This window comes from Pelodiscus sinensis, chromosome 7, assembly GCF_052426305.1.
Source record: "Pelodiscus sinensis isolate ZL-2025 chromosome 7, ASM5242630v1, whole genome shotgun sequence".
In the NCBI taxonomy this organism is placed as follows: Eukaryota; Metazoa; Chordata; order Testudines; family Trionychidae; genus Pelodiscus; species Pelodiscus sinensis.
Genome location: NC_143058.1, coordinates 60,173,318 through 60,192,133, shown reverse-complemented (window position 1 = coordinate 60,192,133; position 18,816 = coordinate 60,173,318). Strand labels below are relative to the sequence as shown.

The window sequence follows — 18,816 nt, the reverse complement described above, 5'->3', positions numbered from 1 at the left end:
TGGGGCAGATATTAATTTAAATAATGTGTAATGTCAAGAGCCAGTAAGAAGGTGGCAGATATCTAATGATGGCAACTATGTTAACTAGCATGATAATGGAGCATAGAAGGTGTAGTTTTTCTAAATTGCAAGAAAGCGCCAGTCAACATCCAAAAGGTCCCATTATGTTCCAGGCTGATAAGTTTTATTTACTCTGCTGTCACTGATCCCCCATTGATAGCCTATGTCATCTTTGCCTGTGAGTATAACAGTGGCATTTGTGTAGGTAGTAGATGCATGCCTCCTTGCTTAACTAATCATTTTGCTTTGCATGAAGTTTGGTTGTATCGGTCCAAATGTTACCTTGTTTTGTCCCCAAAGTGGGAGGCCAACCAGATCAAATGCTCCCGTTGGCTTCCATTACTCCTCACACAAGCAGGAATGCCGGCAGCCAGCAGGGGTGCCCTCTGAGTTCGATTTAGTGAGTCTTAACTAGACTCACTGAATAAACTCCAGAAGATCGATTGTGGCAGTGTCGATCTTCTGTCTAATGAAGAGGTGGCCTCGGTAAATATTCTGTCACCAACCTAGAGGCCTGAACTTGGAAACTGAGTTGGGTGTTCCTGCACCTTTCTCTTTTAACAGTTTAATAACTGGGAATATTTCAACATCAGTGTGGCAGGGAGCACAAAGGAGCAGGACTAGGAGCATCAAAGCACAGCTCTGTCTCAGACCCACTCCCATTTCACAGCTTCCTCCTTTCGGTGCCTGGTACTGTGTGCTTCCCGCTGCCTGACAGCATCAGCACAGTGCTGGCTGCAGACTCCAGTAGGCAGGAGAGGAAGCCGCCATCCATACACATCTCCAACCCTCACAGGTACTGACAGCCATCCTTACATTCCTATTGGACAGCCAGACGTGCAGGAAGCAGTGGAGGAATTTTTTTCCCCTTACACCTACCGACAATGGCTGTATACTTTGCAAAAACAACACATCCTTCAGCCTAGAAGACTCTGCTACAGCTCTGCCTGGTGGTGCAGCCTTGGGAGAGATGGAGGGAAAGGACAGCCATTTTCTGTCCAAACAATTACGCCTTGGTCTACACTAGGGCTTTATTTTGAAATAATCCCCTGTTCGTTTGAATTAATAAGCGGAGCGTCCACCCAACCACGCTTGTTATTTCAAAATAACGGGCTGCTTATTTCAAAGTCTGTCCTCCTGCTTTCCTCGGAGAACAAGCCTTTTTTCGAAATAGTTCTTTCCAAATAGCATTCGTGTGGACGCTCCGCTACTGCTGTTTTGAAATAACCAGAGTAATTGGAACGAATGACTCCCCAGTGCTTCCTGGGACTCTAAGTCGAGGGAGCGTGTCCACATGAACAGAGCCTGCCTCGGACTAATTTCAAGGCTTCCCTGTAGTGTGGACCCGCTAGTTGGATTATGTCATTTTGGGAGTTATTAAATTGATTTTAGTTACTCTGAAATAGTTTCCCAGTGTAGACATGGCCAAAGTGTGCCCATTAGCAGAATTCCCCTTTGTGGGCTTGCAGAATGGACTTCTGCCGCAGCATGGCTGTGATCTGCCCAAAAGCTCAGGCAGCAGGATCAGAGAGAAATGCATGAGAGACATGAGCACTTTGTACGGCTCAGGGACAGGCTTTGATTTCTTCCCCTGGGGCTTTTTGGCTAAAGGGGTTCTGGGCTTCTGCTGTCACCATGAGGCAATTCACCGTGAGGGGTCTGGTCTCACGTCTGCCCACAAAGATACCCCCTGCAGCTCCCATGAAGCCAACAGATGCTGTGTGAGCATACATGAGGGAGAAATCTCCCATTGCAAGAGAATGCAAAGTTTTACTGCTCTTTCCCTCTCCTCATGCATGTCGTGGCTGCAGAAAGTCCCTAACGCAGAGAGCTTCCATTGAAAACCAACACAAATAAGTGACTGCAATGTGCAGTGCCAGTTACCCCATTTCCACAGCGTCTGCCCTTACTTCTCTCTGATTCACAAATGCTTGGGGCTCACCTGGATTCCAAGCAGAATTCCCTTCTGGGGAAACTTAAACCCTGTGGAGAGCATGGCCTTCAGGAAGGCAGAATGGATATTCTCCCCGAAGCAAGCGACCTAGGAGGGAAGGACAAAACAGAGGAGTAAGATGCAAACCACAACTAAAAAGAACCTCATGCGATGTTTTGTTTAAAAGTGCTAGTTTCTGCTTTGTCCTGTAGCCCGCGGTGTGACTTCTCTTGAACCGGTGGGGTAAAAAGCAGACCCGACGAATCTTACGGTTTTAATTAAGCCACAAGGCAGGCTGAAGCAATGCTTGACTATCAACCGCATATCATGGAACAATGCAAATAGATTCTGCTCTGATTTATCGGGACACCAGAACACAGCACCTGGCTCACAGTAAGTGAGCTTGTAACAAAATGTTTCATATGACTTAAGGCTTAAATAACAGCGAAGAGTAGACGTGCAACTGCATCTCTTTGCAGGAATGCAGGGTTTGCAGCAGGAAACGGAAGTTCTTTGAGATCTGGTCCCCATGTGTATCCCGCAAGTAGGAGACTGACACGCAGGGCTCAGTCTGGAGGAGGGTGTGAGGAAGCCGGTTGCAAAGATGCTCGTGCTACTGTAGTTCACACTGCTGCATCCACAGCAGGGGTCTGAATCAGTCTTGCAAGCATGTGGCCACTCTGCATTCAGCTAGTCTTGGAACATCCTGCGGAGAGGCTGTACAGGTTGCTTGCACTCTTGTGGAACATGCCCTGAGGCGGAGGAATGCATTTTAACCTGTGGCACTCCATGATGCAGTCAGGAGCCCGCTGAGAGGACGTGGCTTGAACTCTCGATCTTTCTGCTACAGCAAGAAAAAGTCTTGGTAATTTTCCGATAGGTGTGGTCCTTTCCCAGGGCATGTCTGATGTTGAGGGAATGAAGTCTTGTCTCTGTGGCAGAAGCACGGAGTTGTGGGGAAAAGACAGCTGAGTGGCTACTTTGTTTGATGTGGAATTCAGAAGTAACCTTAGGAAAGACCCTAGGATGGAGGTGAAGGGATACCTTTTCCCTGGGAGAAACCATATACGGAGGGTCTGCCAGGGTGGTTCCCAACTTACTCATCCTTGTGGCTGAAGTGATCGCAACTTAAAATGCCACTTTTGTGAACAGGTGGAATATGGCGCATGTCACCAAGGGATTAGACGGAGACCTGATGAGTGCTGAGACTACGAGGTTGAGGTCAAACAGCAAACAGGAACTTTTCTGGAGCTTCAGGGGGTAGCCGAGTTAGTCTGCTACAGAAAAAAACAACAAATGGTCTGGTAGCACTTTATGGACTAACAAAACATGTAGATGGGATCACGAGCTTTTGTGGGCACAGCTCACTTCTACAGATGACCAGAGTTATTTCGAGTGTTCACATTCCAAACCCATAACTCCGGTCATCTGAAGAAGTGGGCTGTGCCCACAAAAGCTCATGACACCATCTACTTGTTTTGCTAGTCCATAAAGTGCTACCAGACCATTTGTTGTTTTTTCCAGGAACTTCTCTGTTACTCTGGGATGCTAAGAGATCACACTGAGAGAATCTTCAACGATGGACAGACGTATGAACCTTCTATTCATGGTCTGCAGAGCAGTGCCTGCTCATGGTGTCCACTGAAGAGCTCTGAGCTCCTGATGGCTCTGGCAGTAGAAGAATTAATAGGAGCACCGGCTCTCAATATCTCCAGGTTTCCTCCTCCAGCTGAGGAAGAGGTCGACTTTGGCAGGAATAGTCACGCTGCAGTCCAGGTGGTCTTTGTCTGGGGAGCAGACAGACGGGAGCCAGGCCAGCAGACATCATAAATGAAGCCTGGAGAACAGTGTCACATAAGCGCACGCGGCCATGTGACCTAAAAGTGAAAGGCAAATCTGACTGTAGTTTTTGGTCTGTGAGTAATCCACACTGTGAGGACGCTGGAATCTTTCTGCACGATGGAACGCTCTCGCGCATATAGAAATCAGCGTTGCTCTAGTGAAGTTTAGCATCGGTGCGGGTGATCAAACAGACCTTTCTTTGTTTATGCAATTCTAGAAGATAGTATAGAAACTCCATCATCGACCTGACCTCTCGGAAGGAGCGATTTACCAAGAGCCAATCATCCGGATATGGGAAACGTGCAATAATGATGTCTCTTTTGGGTGACACTCCAGAGAAAAGTTTTGTAAACAACTTCCAAGCTGTTCTTGCTACCCAAAGGGAAGGATCCCGAACTATAAATGTTCTTGGCTGTTCCTGAGGGCTTCTCCAGGCTCCAACAAGCAGCTGCTGCTGTTCCCAGTTCCCAAGGGTGGAAACTGGCTACTAGATCAAGAAAAGTAATTCTCACCCCTTGGCTTCATTTCTGTTCTTTTCTCCCCTCCCTCCCTCTACCCCATGGCAACAATTCCATTCTGAAAGTAGGGAGAACAGGTGGGGTTTTTTGTTCTGCCCATTAATTACAATGAAAGCAAATCAGCCGCTGTACGGATTTCGCCTACAGGATGAAGAGCGCAATAAAAGTACCAGAGAGATGCAAGAAACATGAAGTTATTTCAACCCAAATGTAGGCCTGATTCTCATGTATACTATGGCGCCTTCACATTGCTCTGACAGGGTAGAGGTACCTTCAGGTGAGTCTAAATGTAATTTGTGCCTATTTAAAGGCCATTTTCCACTGTCAGAGTGGTGCAAAGGAATCTTAGCTTAGCTGAAAATCAGGCCCATTTCTCTCTGTCTCAATCTAACACACACACACACACACACACACACAACTAACAGCTTTGCGCCTGTTAATGCCTGTGCCAGCACATGTTTGCTGGAATGGGTTTCAGCAATTCATCAGAAAGTCTTAGTGCATCTCCAGAAAGGTTGGAAAAGACAGCCAAACCCCAACACTCCTACCTGGAGTTAATACTTCAGTGGCTACCCTTTATTCACACTCGCTCGTTCACTCATTCGGCTCCCCAGCACACATCTTGCTGGTTACTAGGCAACCATAAAAATATCATCATCTGTATCTGTTGCCAGTAAGTAGCCTGTACATTCCAAGACCAAACACTCCTGACCTGACGTCGGCTGTTGCTGCTCTGACATGCATTGATTGGGATGCTGAAGGCTGTATATATGTGCCTGTCAAGAATTAGGTGATTCGTAAGACGTACTGACACGCTGAGAACTTTCCAGAACTGACAGCTCTCTTTGAGAACACATTTCCTGCTGGATTTGAGGCACAGGTCAAGAGGGACATCCAGTGGCCAAATAAATTGAATTCTTCAGGGGAATGCCTTTGTGTAGTTTTTTTCCCCCCAAGAAACAAGGCGCATATCTGTTTGCTAGAGGTGGGGAAAATGTCTCCATTTCTAAGTCTTTGCTTCTTTTTCAAAAGGCACGTTCAAGTCCCATTAGGAGACAAGCTCTTATAAGACTTAGGGTTTTTTTTTTAAATGCAAATGGTACCTCGCCAGTGGAAGCCATCTCACATCGGAGAATAGGGTCTGCATCTCTCAGTCGGGGCCAGGAGAACATTGGAGCCTGGAAAAAGAAAGGAAAAGAATAGAAAGGAAACTGAGTAATTAACGGGGTTAGAATTCAGATGTCTACTTTACAGAAGAGAGAGAGAGATCCAATTTATGTACAAGGTGCATACGTCTAATGATCACATTGGTCTTGGTGATGACCAGCGAGAAGAGCAGCCAAACGGATTTGAAGTATCCCTTGAACCTTGGTCAGGGACTGGGAGAAACTATCATGGATTTGACCAGCACAAAGCCCCTGTGAGGAACCTGAGGTGAGATTTCTTATATGTGGAGCTACACTGTGATTTTAAGAGGCTATTTAATAGGGAGGGGCAGTTGAATGTTTCCCAAGACAAGGAGACAGATGTGCTGCTCTCGGGGACATGCTGAGTGGCGCTGATCAGAAATTTTTGTGACCGCACGTTTTTCTGTCAGGAAATGCTTGTTGGAATCCAGAAGTTCGGTGGGATTGGGTCAATTTGGACTAAACTTTCCATGGAAAGCTGCTTTGGCTCTTGCCAGTCCCCTTGTCTGCCTCCTTGGGCCCCGAGCTCCTCACCAGCCCCACTGATAGGCCAATGGGGAGCTCAGCATTCACAGCTCTCCGGCTCCTCCATAGCCCCCCAGAAGGCAGTTGCAAAGTTGGGGCTCTTCTGGGCTTCCAGTTTCCCTGGCTTCACAACAGCTTGCCTGGGCACCCAACACACTGAGTTGGGCAGCTGGTTACAGATGTTGGGCAGTACAGAGAGACACCCATCCAGACAGTCTGGCAGCCTGGACAGCTGGCTCCCCAATTCACTCAGCAGATGGCTTCCCGGCAGACAGTGCTCTGGAGTGCCCATTTCCCCTGCCAACCAGCTTCCTGTGCTGTTGACTCCATGTCACTCTGCTAGCAGTGCTGGCGCCACAATGAAACACAGCAAAAGCATGTACACCAGTCACCCATATTAAGAAGCTCTGACTCTCAATACATAAGGAAGCAGATCCGTCGAGGTGACATTTTTAACATCTTTATCTCAGAGCATATAAGTGCCGTTTGAGAAACAAAATCCCGTTTTAATGCCAATGTTCCTAGAAATAAAAAAATGTGGAAGGGGCATCTGGAAAACATGGATGTCTTATAAGGAGGATTGTATCTCTATGGCGTATTTTGTCAGCGTTCAAAAAACTGTTAGCAAGTCGTTAGATTTAACAATATTGAATAAATACAGAACATCAGCAATGCAAGAGTTTCCCAGGGAAACCTGCAGGAACACATTAGGGGTTTTCACTCTGGTGCTAACATTCCGAAAGGGATGTAACCCTGGACTCTTTAGCTAACAGCACTGCCGGATCCATCCAATAAACTATTAAAATAGCAAATCATCAATTTCAGAAAACTCGACCACTGGCATAAATCGATATTTGAAGCTTCTACACGGTGTGGAAGTTGGACGGCTACTTCCCTCCCTAAGTTGATCATCGATCTCCATTATATTCTAATATATTCCAATATATCATTATATGCAGAGCAGTTTGGTTTGGACAGTAAGTTAGCAGAAGGAAGTTGCCCTCACTCCCTGTATATTTAATCATACACAAGCTATGCTCTCAATAAATATAAAGTCTTGCTTCCTGAATGTCGGAACATTCTGTACTTTGAAAAATAATACGTTTAGACACATTTCTACTTATACTTCCAGCAGATTGTCCGTACGGCTCTTCCACATTTTATTAGAAACATCAGCCTGAAAACAGAACTTTATTTCTTAACGTGTGCTGAAAATGTCTTGAGTACCCATCCTTTATTTATTTGTACAGGCAGAGAGTTAGGAAGGGTGAAATCTGGGCCCCCTTTAAGTCAAGGAGAGTTTTCCTATCTTCAAAAGGGCCAAGGTTTCACCCAGAGTGTGTATGTGTGGGGGGGGAGATTCAAAAAAAGAGCCTCCCCTCCTTTAAAAAACCACACAAAACTCCATGCCTAAATCCTTGGGCATGCGACTTTGGGGCGTAAGAAGAGAGATTTGTGCACATTTCTCAGAAGGCAGCAAGAAGAGGCTGAAACTTGGGCTGCACAGTTTTGGACATGCACATTTAGAGCCCAGGTTGAAGCTAATGTGCTTGGCAGGATTGTTCCCTATTAATTAAAGGTAGTGAAGGAACAAAATCCTAACGTCAAGCCTATTAGCAGGAGCCAGCGTAATTTCTCCGCTGTTTCCTTAATCCCATTGGTTCTCAAAGCCATACCTTAATCCCAACATATTCAGAAGGGATAATGGGTCGTTCCAGGGTAGGCAGGGATGACTCGTCGATCTTTTCCCCAATCATCACCTTTGTGGCCACATCGATGAAGTCTACGCCAATAGTCTTGGACACAAAGGGGAAGGAGCGTGAAGCCCGCAGGTTGCACTCTATCACCTGAAGGGATAAAGAGGAGATTCTTCAGTGCCATGGATTTGTGAAGTGCAGAGGTCAAGCTCCTATTCGGGTGCAAATTCACAAGCATAAACAGGCTCTGGAGGTTTCTGGAAACTCGTCCTGGGATAACACTCACAGGAGCTGGAGAGAAATCTCACCAAATTCTCATATAAGGTGCATGCTCAGGCATGGGAATTGCAGTCAAGATTCTGAGGCTCTAGACCTAGGCGACTCGGCTTAAGGAACGCAACTCCCGCTTTGTAGAATACGTAGCTGGAGTCGGCTTACCTTAAGGCGTGCTTGGTGGCATCCCCATCGGCTTCCCTTACTCCTTGAAAAAGCAGGAGTTCTGAACGCTGGTGGGGGTGCCCTCTGAGTTTGATTTAGTGAGTCTTAACTCGACTCCCTACATCAAACTCCGGAAGATCGAGCACAGCAGCAGCGATCTTCCTTCTTGTGTAGGCAAGGCCTGAGTGATTGTGAGGAGCCAACCTGATGGTTCTTGGAGCCTGGTTTTCACAGGGCTGGTTACCCAAAATCACCAGTCACTTTTGAAAATGTGTCTTGTGTTTTCCACACCATAGCCTTGGCTTCAAACACATCAGTGCCCAAACCGGAGGTGGAGGAAGGGAGAAAACACCATGAGCTAGTTATAAACACTCAAGCTTATTTGGCCCTTTCCTTGCTGTCACACTATTTCTTTGGGGAGTGAAAATTTCTCCAGGCAAGCATCTGGTCAAGCGGACTTTTGGGCTCTTTAGCTGGGATATGTTTAGCGACACAAGCTAGGAACAAAGTCAGTGCCCGACACAGAGTGTCACTGGGGTTTGAGAGAAGAGGAGGAATCCAGGTACGTGAGGGAGTGAGTGAACTGGGGTGAGAAAGGCAGATTAAAGTAAGGTGGATAAAGAAGGAGATCACAAGAGAAGAAAGAAAATGAGGTGGACAGTGCTGGGAAGATTCATTCCCAAACTAGCAGTTCAGTCAGCACAAAATCACTTGAGTCTTGTAAAATCTTCCCTTCCCGTCCCAACACAAACCTCCCCCTTTCACAGATGGCCAGGACTCCCTTGACTTTCCCAGTTAGTGACAGCGAGCAAAGCACCCACTGATGTTGGCCTGCAAGGATCAGACATTTGTTGTACACCTGTATTTAATAGCACTCTTGAAAGATCACCTTTTAGTGGTGCACACACTCGGTTTGCCCCTTTCACATCCACCCATATTGCCCTTCTAGCTTTTAGCATGCGGCCCATCAAGATCCAGGCTACCGAAAGGTCAGCCGGTGCATGATAAAGTCAAGATGACGCTTTGTTAATAAAATGGGGCATGAGTCCCAGGCCTATAAATCACATTTGGAAATTATCCTTCTGGAAAATTTGGATTTGAGCACAGCCTCACACAACCATGTGCTGCCAGACAGCCATTTCACAGAGATGGCTTCACCCGCAAATGACAACAATGTGAAGGCAGATGGAGCTCTCTTCTCACAGGGCACGTCAACACAGCAGAGCAAAAGTCAAATTAAGCGATGCAACTTCAGTGTTGACATGCCCTGTAAGAAGAGAGCTCCATCTGCCTTCACATTGTAGCCGAAGTCGAAATAGCGTAATTTGGCTTTGGGCACTGTCTACACAGCAGGAAGTCAAAGGGAGAGCACTCTTCCTTCGATTTCCCTTACTCCTGGGCTATGTCTACACTGGCATGATTTTCCGGAAATGCTTTTAACGGAAAAGTTTTCCATTAAAAGCATTTTCGGAAAAGCGCGTCTAGATTGGCAGGACACTTTTCCGGAAAAGCACTTTTCCGGAAAAGCGTCCGTGGCCAATCTAGACGCACTTTTCCGCAAAAAAGCCCCGATCGTCATTTTCACGATCAGGGCTTTTTTGCGGAAAACACTACTGTGCTGTCTACACTGGCCCTTTTCCAGAACAATTTTCCGGAAAAAGACTTTTGCACGAACGAGAGCAGCATAATTTTTCCGGAAAAGCACTGATGATTTTACAAGCGGCCAGTGTAGATAGCTGGCTAGTTTTTCTGGAAAAGTGGCTGATTTTCCGGAATAACTTGCCAGTGTAGACACAGCCCTCGTGAAATGAGGGTTACAGGAGTCGGAGTAAGAAGTCCTTCAGCTCGCTAATATTTCGAAATAATGGCTTGCCATGTAGACATACCCACGCTGCACCACAGAGTGCTTTACACAGCAGGGAAAGGTATCTCCGTGGCACAGAGAGGCCCTTGAACAAGGCAGGCATTATGTGTGCAGACCCACGCTCGGACTACAGCATGTAGCTGCTGTTGCCTCAGTCTCTCTGCCCTGAGGGGGAGCACAGAGAAATGGCACATTGGCAGGACACAACACTGGAGCCGCCTGAGTCTCCTCCTCCGCAGTTCTTACCAAGACGTCGTTTCCTCGCACCAGGAACTGAACATTGAATGGCCCCGAGATGGAAAAGGCCCGAGCAATCTTCTTGGTGATAATTTTCACCTACAAAAAAATAGGCAGCATAAGGTTATTTATTACGCACAGATCGGCTCCAAGGTGGGAGCTTGGCCATGGTCTTCACAACCCGCAGCAGCCTTTGGAGATCGTGTCTGTCCTATGAGGCCGAGGAACCCAGAGCCAGAATGTCCACACGAGGTGATGGGAATAAAAATGGAGTCTCGTGCATTTAACCACTGCATGGTGTGAGGGGACTCCCTAAACATCACGCACTGCAGGCTGGGATGGGGCGGTTCACATTTCCGATAAACTGGGTTTCAGCTAAGTGGGTACTTTACAGGCTTCAGTCACTTAGCAATATACTTGCGTCATCAAAGATCAACAGTATCTGTATCAACACTATCCTGAAATAAACTGGGAAAGAAGCCACCATCCCATCTAGAATCCTAGAACACTAGGACTGGACGGGACCTCGAGGGGTCATCAAGCCCCATCCCCTGCCCTCCTGGTAGAACCAAGCACCATCTACATCCTCCCTGACAGGTCTGTCTAACCTGCTCTTCAATATCTCCCGTGATGGAAATTCCACAACCTCCCTGGGCAATTTATTCCAGTGTTTAATCACCCTGAAAAGGTAGGAAGTTTTTCCTAATGTCCAACCTAAATCTCCCTTGCTGCAGTTTAAGCCCATTGCTTCTTGTCCTGTCATCAGAAGCCAAGGAGAATGGTGCTTTTTCTCCCTCCTCCATTTAGGTATTTGAAAACTGCTATCATGTCCCAGCCTACCATTCCATGTTCCACCACTTTTATAAAGGGGTTTGCAAAACTCAGCTCTGTATTAGGGACTCCTGTGATTAGAGAGGGATAGCTCAGTTGTTTGAGCATTAGCCTGCTAAATCAAGGGTTGTGATCTCAATCCTTGAGTGGGCCACTTAGGGATTGGGAGCAAATCTGTCAGGATTGGTACTTGGTCCTGCCATGAGGGTAGGGGACTGAACTTGATGACCTCTCAAGGTCCCTTCCAGTTTTCTATGAGGAGAAGAAGAAAGTTTCTGGATGTGTTTGCAATTTGAACACTGTTCCTGGCCATATCCCACAGCGTATCTTTTTAGGAAGAGGGCCTGAAACTCTGGGTCTTTATGGCCTGAGCTAATGAGTCAATTTTAGCAAAACACTCACTTTCTCCACAGCTCCTTGGCTAATAGTCTGGGTGGGCAGCATCAGGGTGGCGTCTCCAGAGTGAACACCTGCATCCTCCACGTGCTCCGAGATAGCATGTGAGATGACCTGTGTGAAGAAAGAGTCATGGGTCATCCTGTCTGACATGCCCAGCTCCAGCCTCACCGCCAGGCCCACCACAAAGACGAGTTCTGCACAGGCCCAGGGGGAGAGATACACAGGGACAGGGACACAAAAAAAACATGGAATTTCCTGGCTCTTCAAGCACATTTTGCAGGAATTTAAAAGGACTAGTGGATGCAAACAACGGCCAGCGCACACCGCTGGACCGCAGTGCTGCAAGCTGCAGTAATAGTAATGAAAATCAAATCTCCTGCTTCAGGCCATTATCTGTCTGTCTGGGTTGTCCAGATGAAGCAATTCCTGCTCACCCCTCCTCTTTGCATCATTTCTACAAAGGCCCGGCTGGGCTGTGGATTAGTTTCACTTCCTTTGGAAGCAGCGTGTATTGATCGTTGCTAGAGGGAGGATATAATGGACTTAATGGAGCAATGTCTGAGCTATCACAGTAAATCCTTATGCTCCTGTTTTCGGTCCCAATCCAAAGCCGCAAAGAAGTTCTTTCATAGACTCCAACGGACACTGGATCAGGCCTTGTCAGAAGCACTTTTGAATCCCAAGGCCCTGACAGAGGGAAATGCTAATGAAGTATGCAGAGAAAAGCAAAGGGCCTTGATTAGGAAATGTGATTATATTCACCCTCACTCTTTCACCATATGAGGAAGACAAAAGGCCCAGAGAAAAGGGAGAAAGGCAAAATCTTGAAGCAGGAACTGCAGCTAGAAGACCTATCCAAGGCAGGTATCTTCAAGAGGCTGAAAACTCTCAGGAGACTGGCTAGCCATGAACAATCAATTTTGTTTTCAGTTCATCTCTGTTCCGCTCAGCTACAAAACCGCTCTTTGCACCATGGCACAAAACCCTCCTCTTCTACCACAGGGTTAATCGAACCCAGGTGATTCACACTTTGCATGCCCCCCCATAAAAAAAAACAAAAAACATAACAAAAAAATAGGGAAAATGAAATATAAGGAAAATAAAATACAGTTCTTACTTTTCCAGCCTTGGCGACAGCATCCATTTCCACTTCTCGGGCTCCCTCGATGAATTTCGTGAGTACAACCGGGTGCTCCTGTCACCAGGACAAGACAGAAAATGAAACTTTTAGGAGAGCACATTTTTGGTCCCACGGGAGCTGTTGACCCTGGGAAACCGTCTGGAGGCACCGCGAGGGAAACGTTCGCATTCTCACTTCACAGGCACAAACGCAGCCCTGGCAAGATGAAAGAGCATCGCCCGGACTGTCTCCTGAAAAGTGCTGCACAAGAGGCGTGGCTCACCACGATAACAGTGGCAGGCAGAGAAATTCTGGTGAAATCCTGAGTCATGACAGTTATCGGCCACACCCCCATCCAGCGCTCCCAGCATTTCACCTCCAGGGTCTTGATTCCCAAACCGGTGCCTTAACTACCAGGCAACGTTCCTCCGCTGAGAACGCCACAGCCTCCTCCGGGTTTCGGTCACCGGTCCACAGGGTGACTGGTAATCTGCCTAACTGAGGACTCTGCACTACCGATTGCTCCCTCAGGGGCGCCCCTTATTTCAATTCATGCCCCCCATCGCTGAATCTACTGCACCACTTAACTCCCCCATTTCCCCACTGATGAGCTGCCACTCAACTTGGGCCACCATTAGTCATCCTGGGCTCTCTCCAAATCCCCTCCCCCGGGACAGTCTCTGCTGTCGTCTTTTTGGCCTTCTGCGCTCTCTGGCACACCAGAGAGAGTTTATCGCCTTCCACCCCCTCTGGCTCCTCACAGAGCCCGGCTCCGCCCACAGATGCCACAGGCATTGCCTCCGACTCTGCCTTTTCTCTGACTTTGCCCACACATCCAAGCAGCTCCTTGCAGCATAGCACTGCCAGGACCCTGCTTTCCTCACCATCCCCATGGCAACACCATCATCTGGGCTGCCGTCACCTCTTCGCGCAACCACTGTAACTTCTCTCAGGGCTCCTCAATGCCCACCCTCTCTGGTTGTTTTCCCTGCCTGTCACTTTACCGTGGCATCCCCTTCCCTGCCTCCCACTTCGCCAATGAATTGAATTCAGGATTCTTGCCCTTCCTTTCAAGGCCTTTCACAGCCTTTTCCCTCCTTGCTGAGCCATTCTTTCGTTGGGCAACTCCGTTCCACAGCTTCCCTCCTCCAACACTGGACTTTCCACTTCTCCCACAAGCACCTCCAAAGCTTTCTGCTGGGCCACCTGCTCCGCGTACCACCCCTTCCCTGGACCAGTCCATAATTCAACCTGCCTCTGTCAAATCCCACTCTGAGAATTACAGCAAATTGCCAAGTACTATTGGCTTGATACTAGATTTACCCAGCATTGCTTGGGCCCTTAACGCAATCAGTGTTTGTTTTTTAGAAAATAAAATGGTGACCCTGATGATGAGGGGTTGAGGATGCAGGCTGCATTGGGGAGAGAGGACAACCCCAGCCCTCTCTCGCCACAACAGGTTGGAACCAGGTGAGAAGTGCCTCTCCAGCAGGCACAGCCAGGGGAGAGGTCCATGTCCCCTGGGTGGGGCAGGTCCAAATTTGTCTTCTCCATGCACTTTCCTCTTGGGGAACAGCCTGCAATGTTCCCAATATGAACCAGGGGGTCAGTGAGGTCTCCAGCCTTTTTGGGTGCAGGGAAACATTTCAATCACAGCTACAGGGGCCTGCATACGAACACTCACCCTTGTCCCCATCAATAGACCACAGTAAGTGGTGCTAAGATTCTGTAGCCCCAGCTCCCCACAGAAGCTCTGTGTATGAAGGAGCAACTCCTCAGCTGGTGGGAGGTGTCACAGCTCCATGGACTGTCCATGAGAGTCGGACTCCTAAATACATTAGGTGCTACGATGCTAAGCACTCCAAGTACCGAAATACCATTAAAAACCTGAGCTGTGGGGGCCACATTCTCAGAAGCCAGAACATCTGGCTCCAGTGGTGGGTGATGGCCTTGAAGGCTTCAGAACAGCTGGCCCTTAATTTCTCATTTCTCAACTGGCGCTAGTGACACTTACCCTGCTTTGTAAGGTGATTGGACTTACACAGAGGAAAATGTCGGATGTATTCTGAGTATGTTGTGTGGTACTGACTTCTCTTCTTCTTTACAGGTGCTATCACCTGTACAGTGTCTTATCACTTGACTCAGCTCACCTCGCTGGAGGCTGAACCCCATCACTCGTAAAAATACCTAACTTGGTCAAACCATACCGTGCTTAGCCTGTGCCGGAGTCTGGTGTCACTGAAGAGTTACTGCCTTTTTTTTTTTTTTTAATACCCAGCTATTTGTGATGCTCGTATTTATTGCATGTCAGGTCTGCTCAGATCAGAGACCATGCATGGGAGAGGAAATAAATGACAGTAACATGGGAAAAGAGTCAGGACTAAACTCAGAGATTGTGAATACGTTTGTCTACCATACAGCCTACACCCACACTGCAGTGCTATTTTCCACGTCTTTTGAGGGCACCTGTTATTTTGAAATATCACGGGCTCACTATTCTGACATCCCTGTAAGCCTCATTCCACAAGGAGTAAGGGACGTTTCGAAATACTGATTTATTTCAAAATAAGTGTTGTGTAGACAGCACCAAATTTCAAAAGAAGCTATTGTGAAATTGACTCAAAATAAGCTACGCAATTTGCATAGCTCAAATTGCATAGCATATTTCAAGCTACGGATGCAGTGTAGATACAAGTGATCAACTCTGGCTATTTCACAGTTGTTGAATGCTCCTATCCCTCCCCTTCCTCAAGCATCCCAAATATCCACCGCATATTAACACTAATGACAGACACAGCAGAAACTCAGCAGAACAAATAATTGAGCCTAACAAGCTAAGTTCTTGGATTTCGTTGGCTAGATCCTGTTGTAGGCTATTGGAAATAACTCTCATTTCACTCTTCTGCTCCCTCAAAATTTCACCCCCTGGGGATCAAACTCTTCCCTGTATGAAAAAACAATTATCCCCAACTAGCTTTTGAAAGCATTTAAAAGGGAAAACACAGCTTTCATCTTCTGCATTGTAAGCTCTATGGATCGATGATCCCAACGGATAAATATATTAAGCAGAGAGCAGCTCTTCCCTCATGCTAAAAGAACAGAATACACAACATGAGATGGGGGGAAAAAAGTTAAATGTCACCATGAAACTTTGCAAAGTTTTATGCATTTATAGGAATGGAGTGAAAAAAAAATCAATAGGATAGGAGATGTTAGTGTAAAATCCAAGCTGTGGATGGATGCCAAGTGACAGGATATAGATACTGAGAAGAAAAAGAAGGTCACAGCTGCAGCCTCTTCTCACTAAATAGTCCCTTGCATGGGATTGCTGGAGAGGTAACAGCCCCAATATATTATGCTCAGCATATATAGCAAAAGCTCCTTATGCCCCAACCATACATGGCTATTTGAACTTGACCTTGGTGCCCATCTCCAAATGGAGTCAGATCCCCATTCCTGTGGAGTGGCACCATACTCTCTGTGCTGTGGTCTATACTAGGGCTTTATTTCTAAATAACCCCCTTTAGCTCGAATTAATAAGCAGAGCGTCCACACAACCAAGCCCGTTATTTCAAAATAACAGGCCTTTTAATCTGAAATCTGTATTCCCACTTTCCTCGGTGAACAACACTAATTTCTAACTAATTATTTCAAAATAACAGTAGTGTGGACACTCCACTGCTGCTATTTCTAAATAACGACTTCCCAGAGTCATTCAAACTAATGACTCCCCAGTGCTTCCTGAGGCTCGAAGTCGAGGTGGCACGCCCTCATTAATGGAGCCTGCCTCCGACTAATTTTAAGTCCCCCTCATAGAGGACATGCTCTTTCGATGTTGTTATTGCAGGAGTTATTAAATCGATTTTCGGTATTTCGAAATAGTTTCCTAGTGACTATCCATCTTGAAGGCCTCGATAACATTGTTGAGGGAGTGACAATTCAGTCTGTGAATGATCAGAAGCCACCCTCTGAAGGAAGGGAATGAAAGGGCAAGTGCCATCAGCTATGTTAAATTGCCTCGTCCTCAAACAGAGAAAACAAACAGCTGGGAAGAGGCGCCGTGGCAAGAGATAGGGAAGAAGTACAAATGAAATGAGCATAATGAATGAAAAGAGTTGTACAGACACAGAAAGGGAAAAGGTTGATACCTGGGAGACTCTGGTGGCTTCTGCTAAGAACTTCTTCATCTCCTCTTCTGTGAACACCACGTTCATCGCCGACCCACTGAGAATAAGGAGAGCAAACCAACAGGTCAGCTTCGTTGAGTGTTGAAAGCAGCCAAGCAAGCGAGACATCAGAGCACTCCCTCTCAGAATACCTGACCAGTATGGAGTAGCCAAGCATAGCCCCGACCCAAACCACTCGCCCCCCTTTCGGCTGGAAGAAAGAAGGAGTCGGTCTCCAAGGTGAATCTCTATTGTCTTTATCCAACATGCCAAGTGATGGCAAAAAGCACCTGAGGAAACAGTGCTTGAGGGAAGAATCAGAGAAGAAGTGGGGCTGTGGCTGGCTCTCCCCAAAGATCCCCTAGCTGATGCCATGCTGTAACGGGTTTGCAAAACTCTTTACATGTTCCAGGAGATGCCTATTCAGCAACCGCCTCTCTCACCTCGGCTCGCCACTAGCTTCTGACCTTTTTCCATGTGTTCATGAGAGCTCTGAGTTCACAATCAAAAGGGATACTTCTAAATGGCTCACCTGCCACAATGGTGCACGGGGCCAAAACTGCACAGGCAGGGGATGTTTACAACTGCGGGAGTGCACCAAAAACGTGCAGGACTTTGCTGAGAATTATTTTGCAGTATCTTTCCCCCAAATGCTTATTAGGGCTTGAGTATCTTATTTGACAAACAATTTCTTTGAAAGCTCACCATCCATAGTGATGGGAGAGGGGGGCTGGAAAAAAGATGTTCTTTGCCTCCTTTTCAAAACAGTTGCTTAAACTTTAAAAGATTGTAAGGTTGTTATGCTGGTCGGGGAGGGGTTCTGTGTCACATGCTCAGTAATTCTCAACCTCCCCTTTACTTTGGTGTATAATCTCCACAGAAGTTTGGGGAATTTTATAAAGGAAATTTTTAAGGAAAAAAAATTAAAGACGTTTCATCAAGAATCCTTACAGTGTGAGTTGTGATAGCCCATCAGTTTTACCTAAGCTGCTCAATGGCTGTAACGAGAACATATTCATGGCTTTCCACGGAGCTATCCAACTGACCATCCACGGAGGATGTGGCACACCGTGTATAAGGCAAATACTGAAGTAATCCAAAGATTAAGTATTTTTTTCCAAGTCATCTGGCAAATCTTGAGAATCTTGATTGTAGTTAATTGAGCAACTAAGAATTATAATCAAGGGAACAATTCCCCGGTGGAAACGTGAGGAAAGAAATATGTGCCTACAGGTCTTTTCTGCATTGAATGTCTCCAATCCTATCCATTCGGTTGTTACTTTACACTTATATGAGTGCTTCTACAACATGGATTAAAAGCCAGTTGGCTGTCAGCAAAGGGTGTGGAGCTGACTCATTGGTCTCTCTGTGAGTGGTAGATGGGACAGTACACCACACCCAGATGGTGTATGAGGTCCACATGCACATACTTATACTCCCACACACAAACACACATTAGCGTGCAAGCATCCCCTCCAGCCTAAATGTATCTACATGTACTCGAAAAAGCCTTGTCTAAGCAACTACGCTCATAGAAAACTTCCACTGAACTGAACTCGGATGGAAGAAGGAGGATTTATAGAATTTACTCAAAATCCCAGAGTTTTTCCCAGAGAATGTCACCTTTTCTGTCTCATTTAACCATTCTACAGAATTTACCAGAGACTTCTACTCCTACTATTGATGGGATTCTGTAAAAGTGCTATAGAAAGATCATCCTGTCTTACATTCCAAAGGAGTCTTCGGTAAGGATGCAGTGGTCGGCGAATCTCGTTTTTAAGAGAACGGGTTTTTTTGTTCCATTCCAAGTGAATATTATGCCCCTTCCTCTGGATATTTATCTTTCTGTTATGAAAAAGGAGCCTGCTCCATTTACACTTGCAAATGGAGCCCAGCAAATTACTTCTCTCCTCTCCACTCAGGAGGGAAGAAATCTCCTTGCAGCATTCACCTCCAAAGAGCCATCGCTCAAACCTTCAGGGTGTGCTGACACAGCTTG

General features: G+C 46.7%; 1 protein-coding gene across 1 annotated transcript in view; it reads right to left on the bottom strand.

The window, feature by feature from the left end:
- CPS1 (carbamoyl-phosphate synthase 1) overlaps positions 1-18,816 on the bottom strand; it is a 288,535-nt gene that overhangs the window by 13,696 nt on the left and 256,023 nt on the right. The window contains exons 29-35 of the mRNA XM_075933931.2: positions 16,800-16,875; positions 12,649-12,726; positions 11,535-11,642; positions 10,311-10,400; positions 7,742-7,912; positions 5,457-5,531; positions 2,003-2,101 (exon numbers count right to left, since the gene is read on the bottom strand). Of these exons, the coding sequence (XP_075790046.1) occupies positions 2,003-2,101; positions 5,457-5,531; positions 7,742-7,912; positions 10,311-10,400; positions 11,535-11,642; positions 12,649-12,726; positions 16,800-16,875 (697 nt within the window). The remainder of the gene's footprint in view (positions 1-2,002; positions 2,102-5,456; positions 5,532-7,741; positions 7,913-10,310; positions 10,401-11,534; positions 11,643-12,648; positions 12,727-16,799; positions 16,876-18,816) is intronic.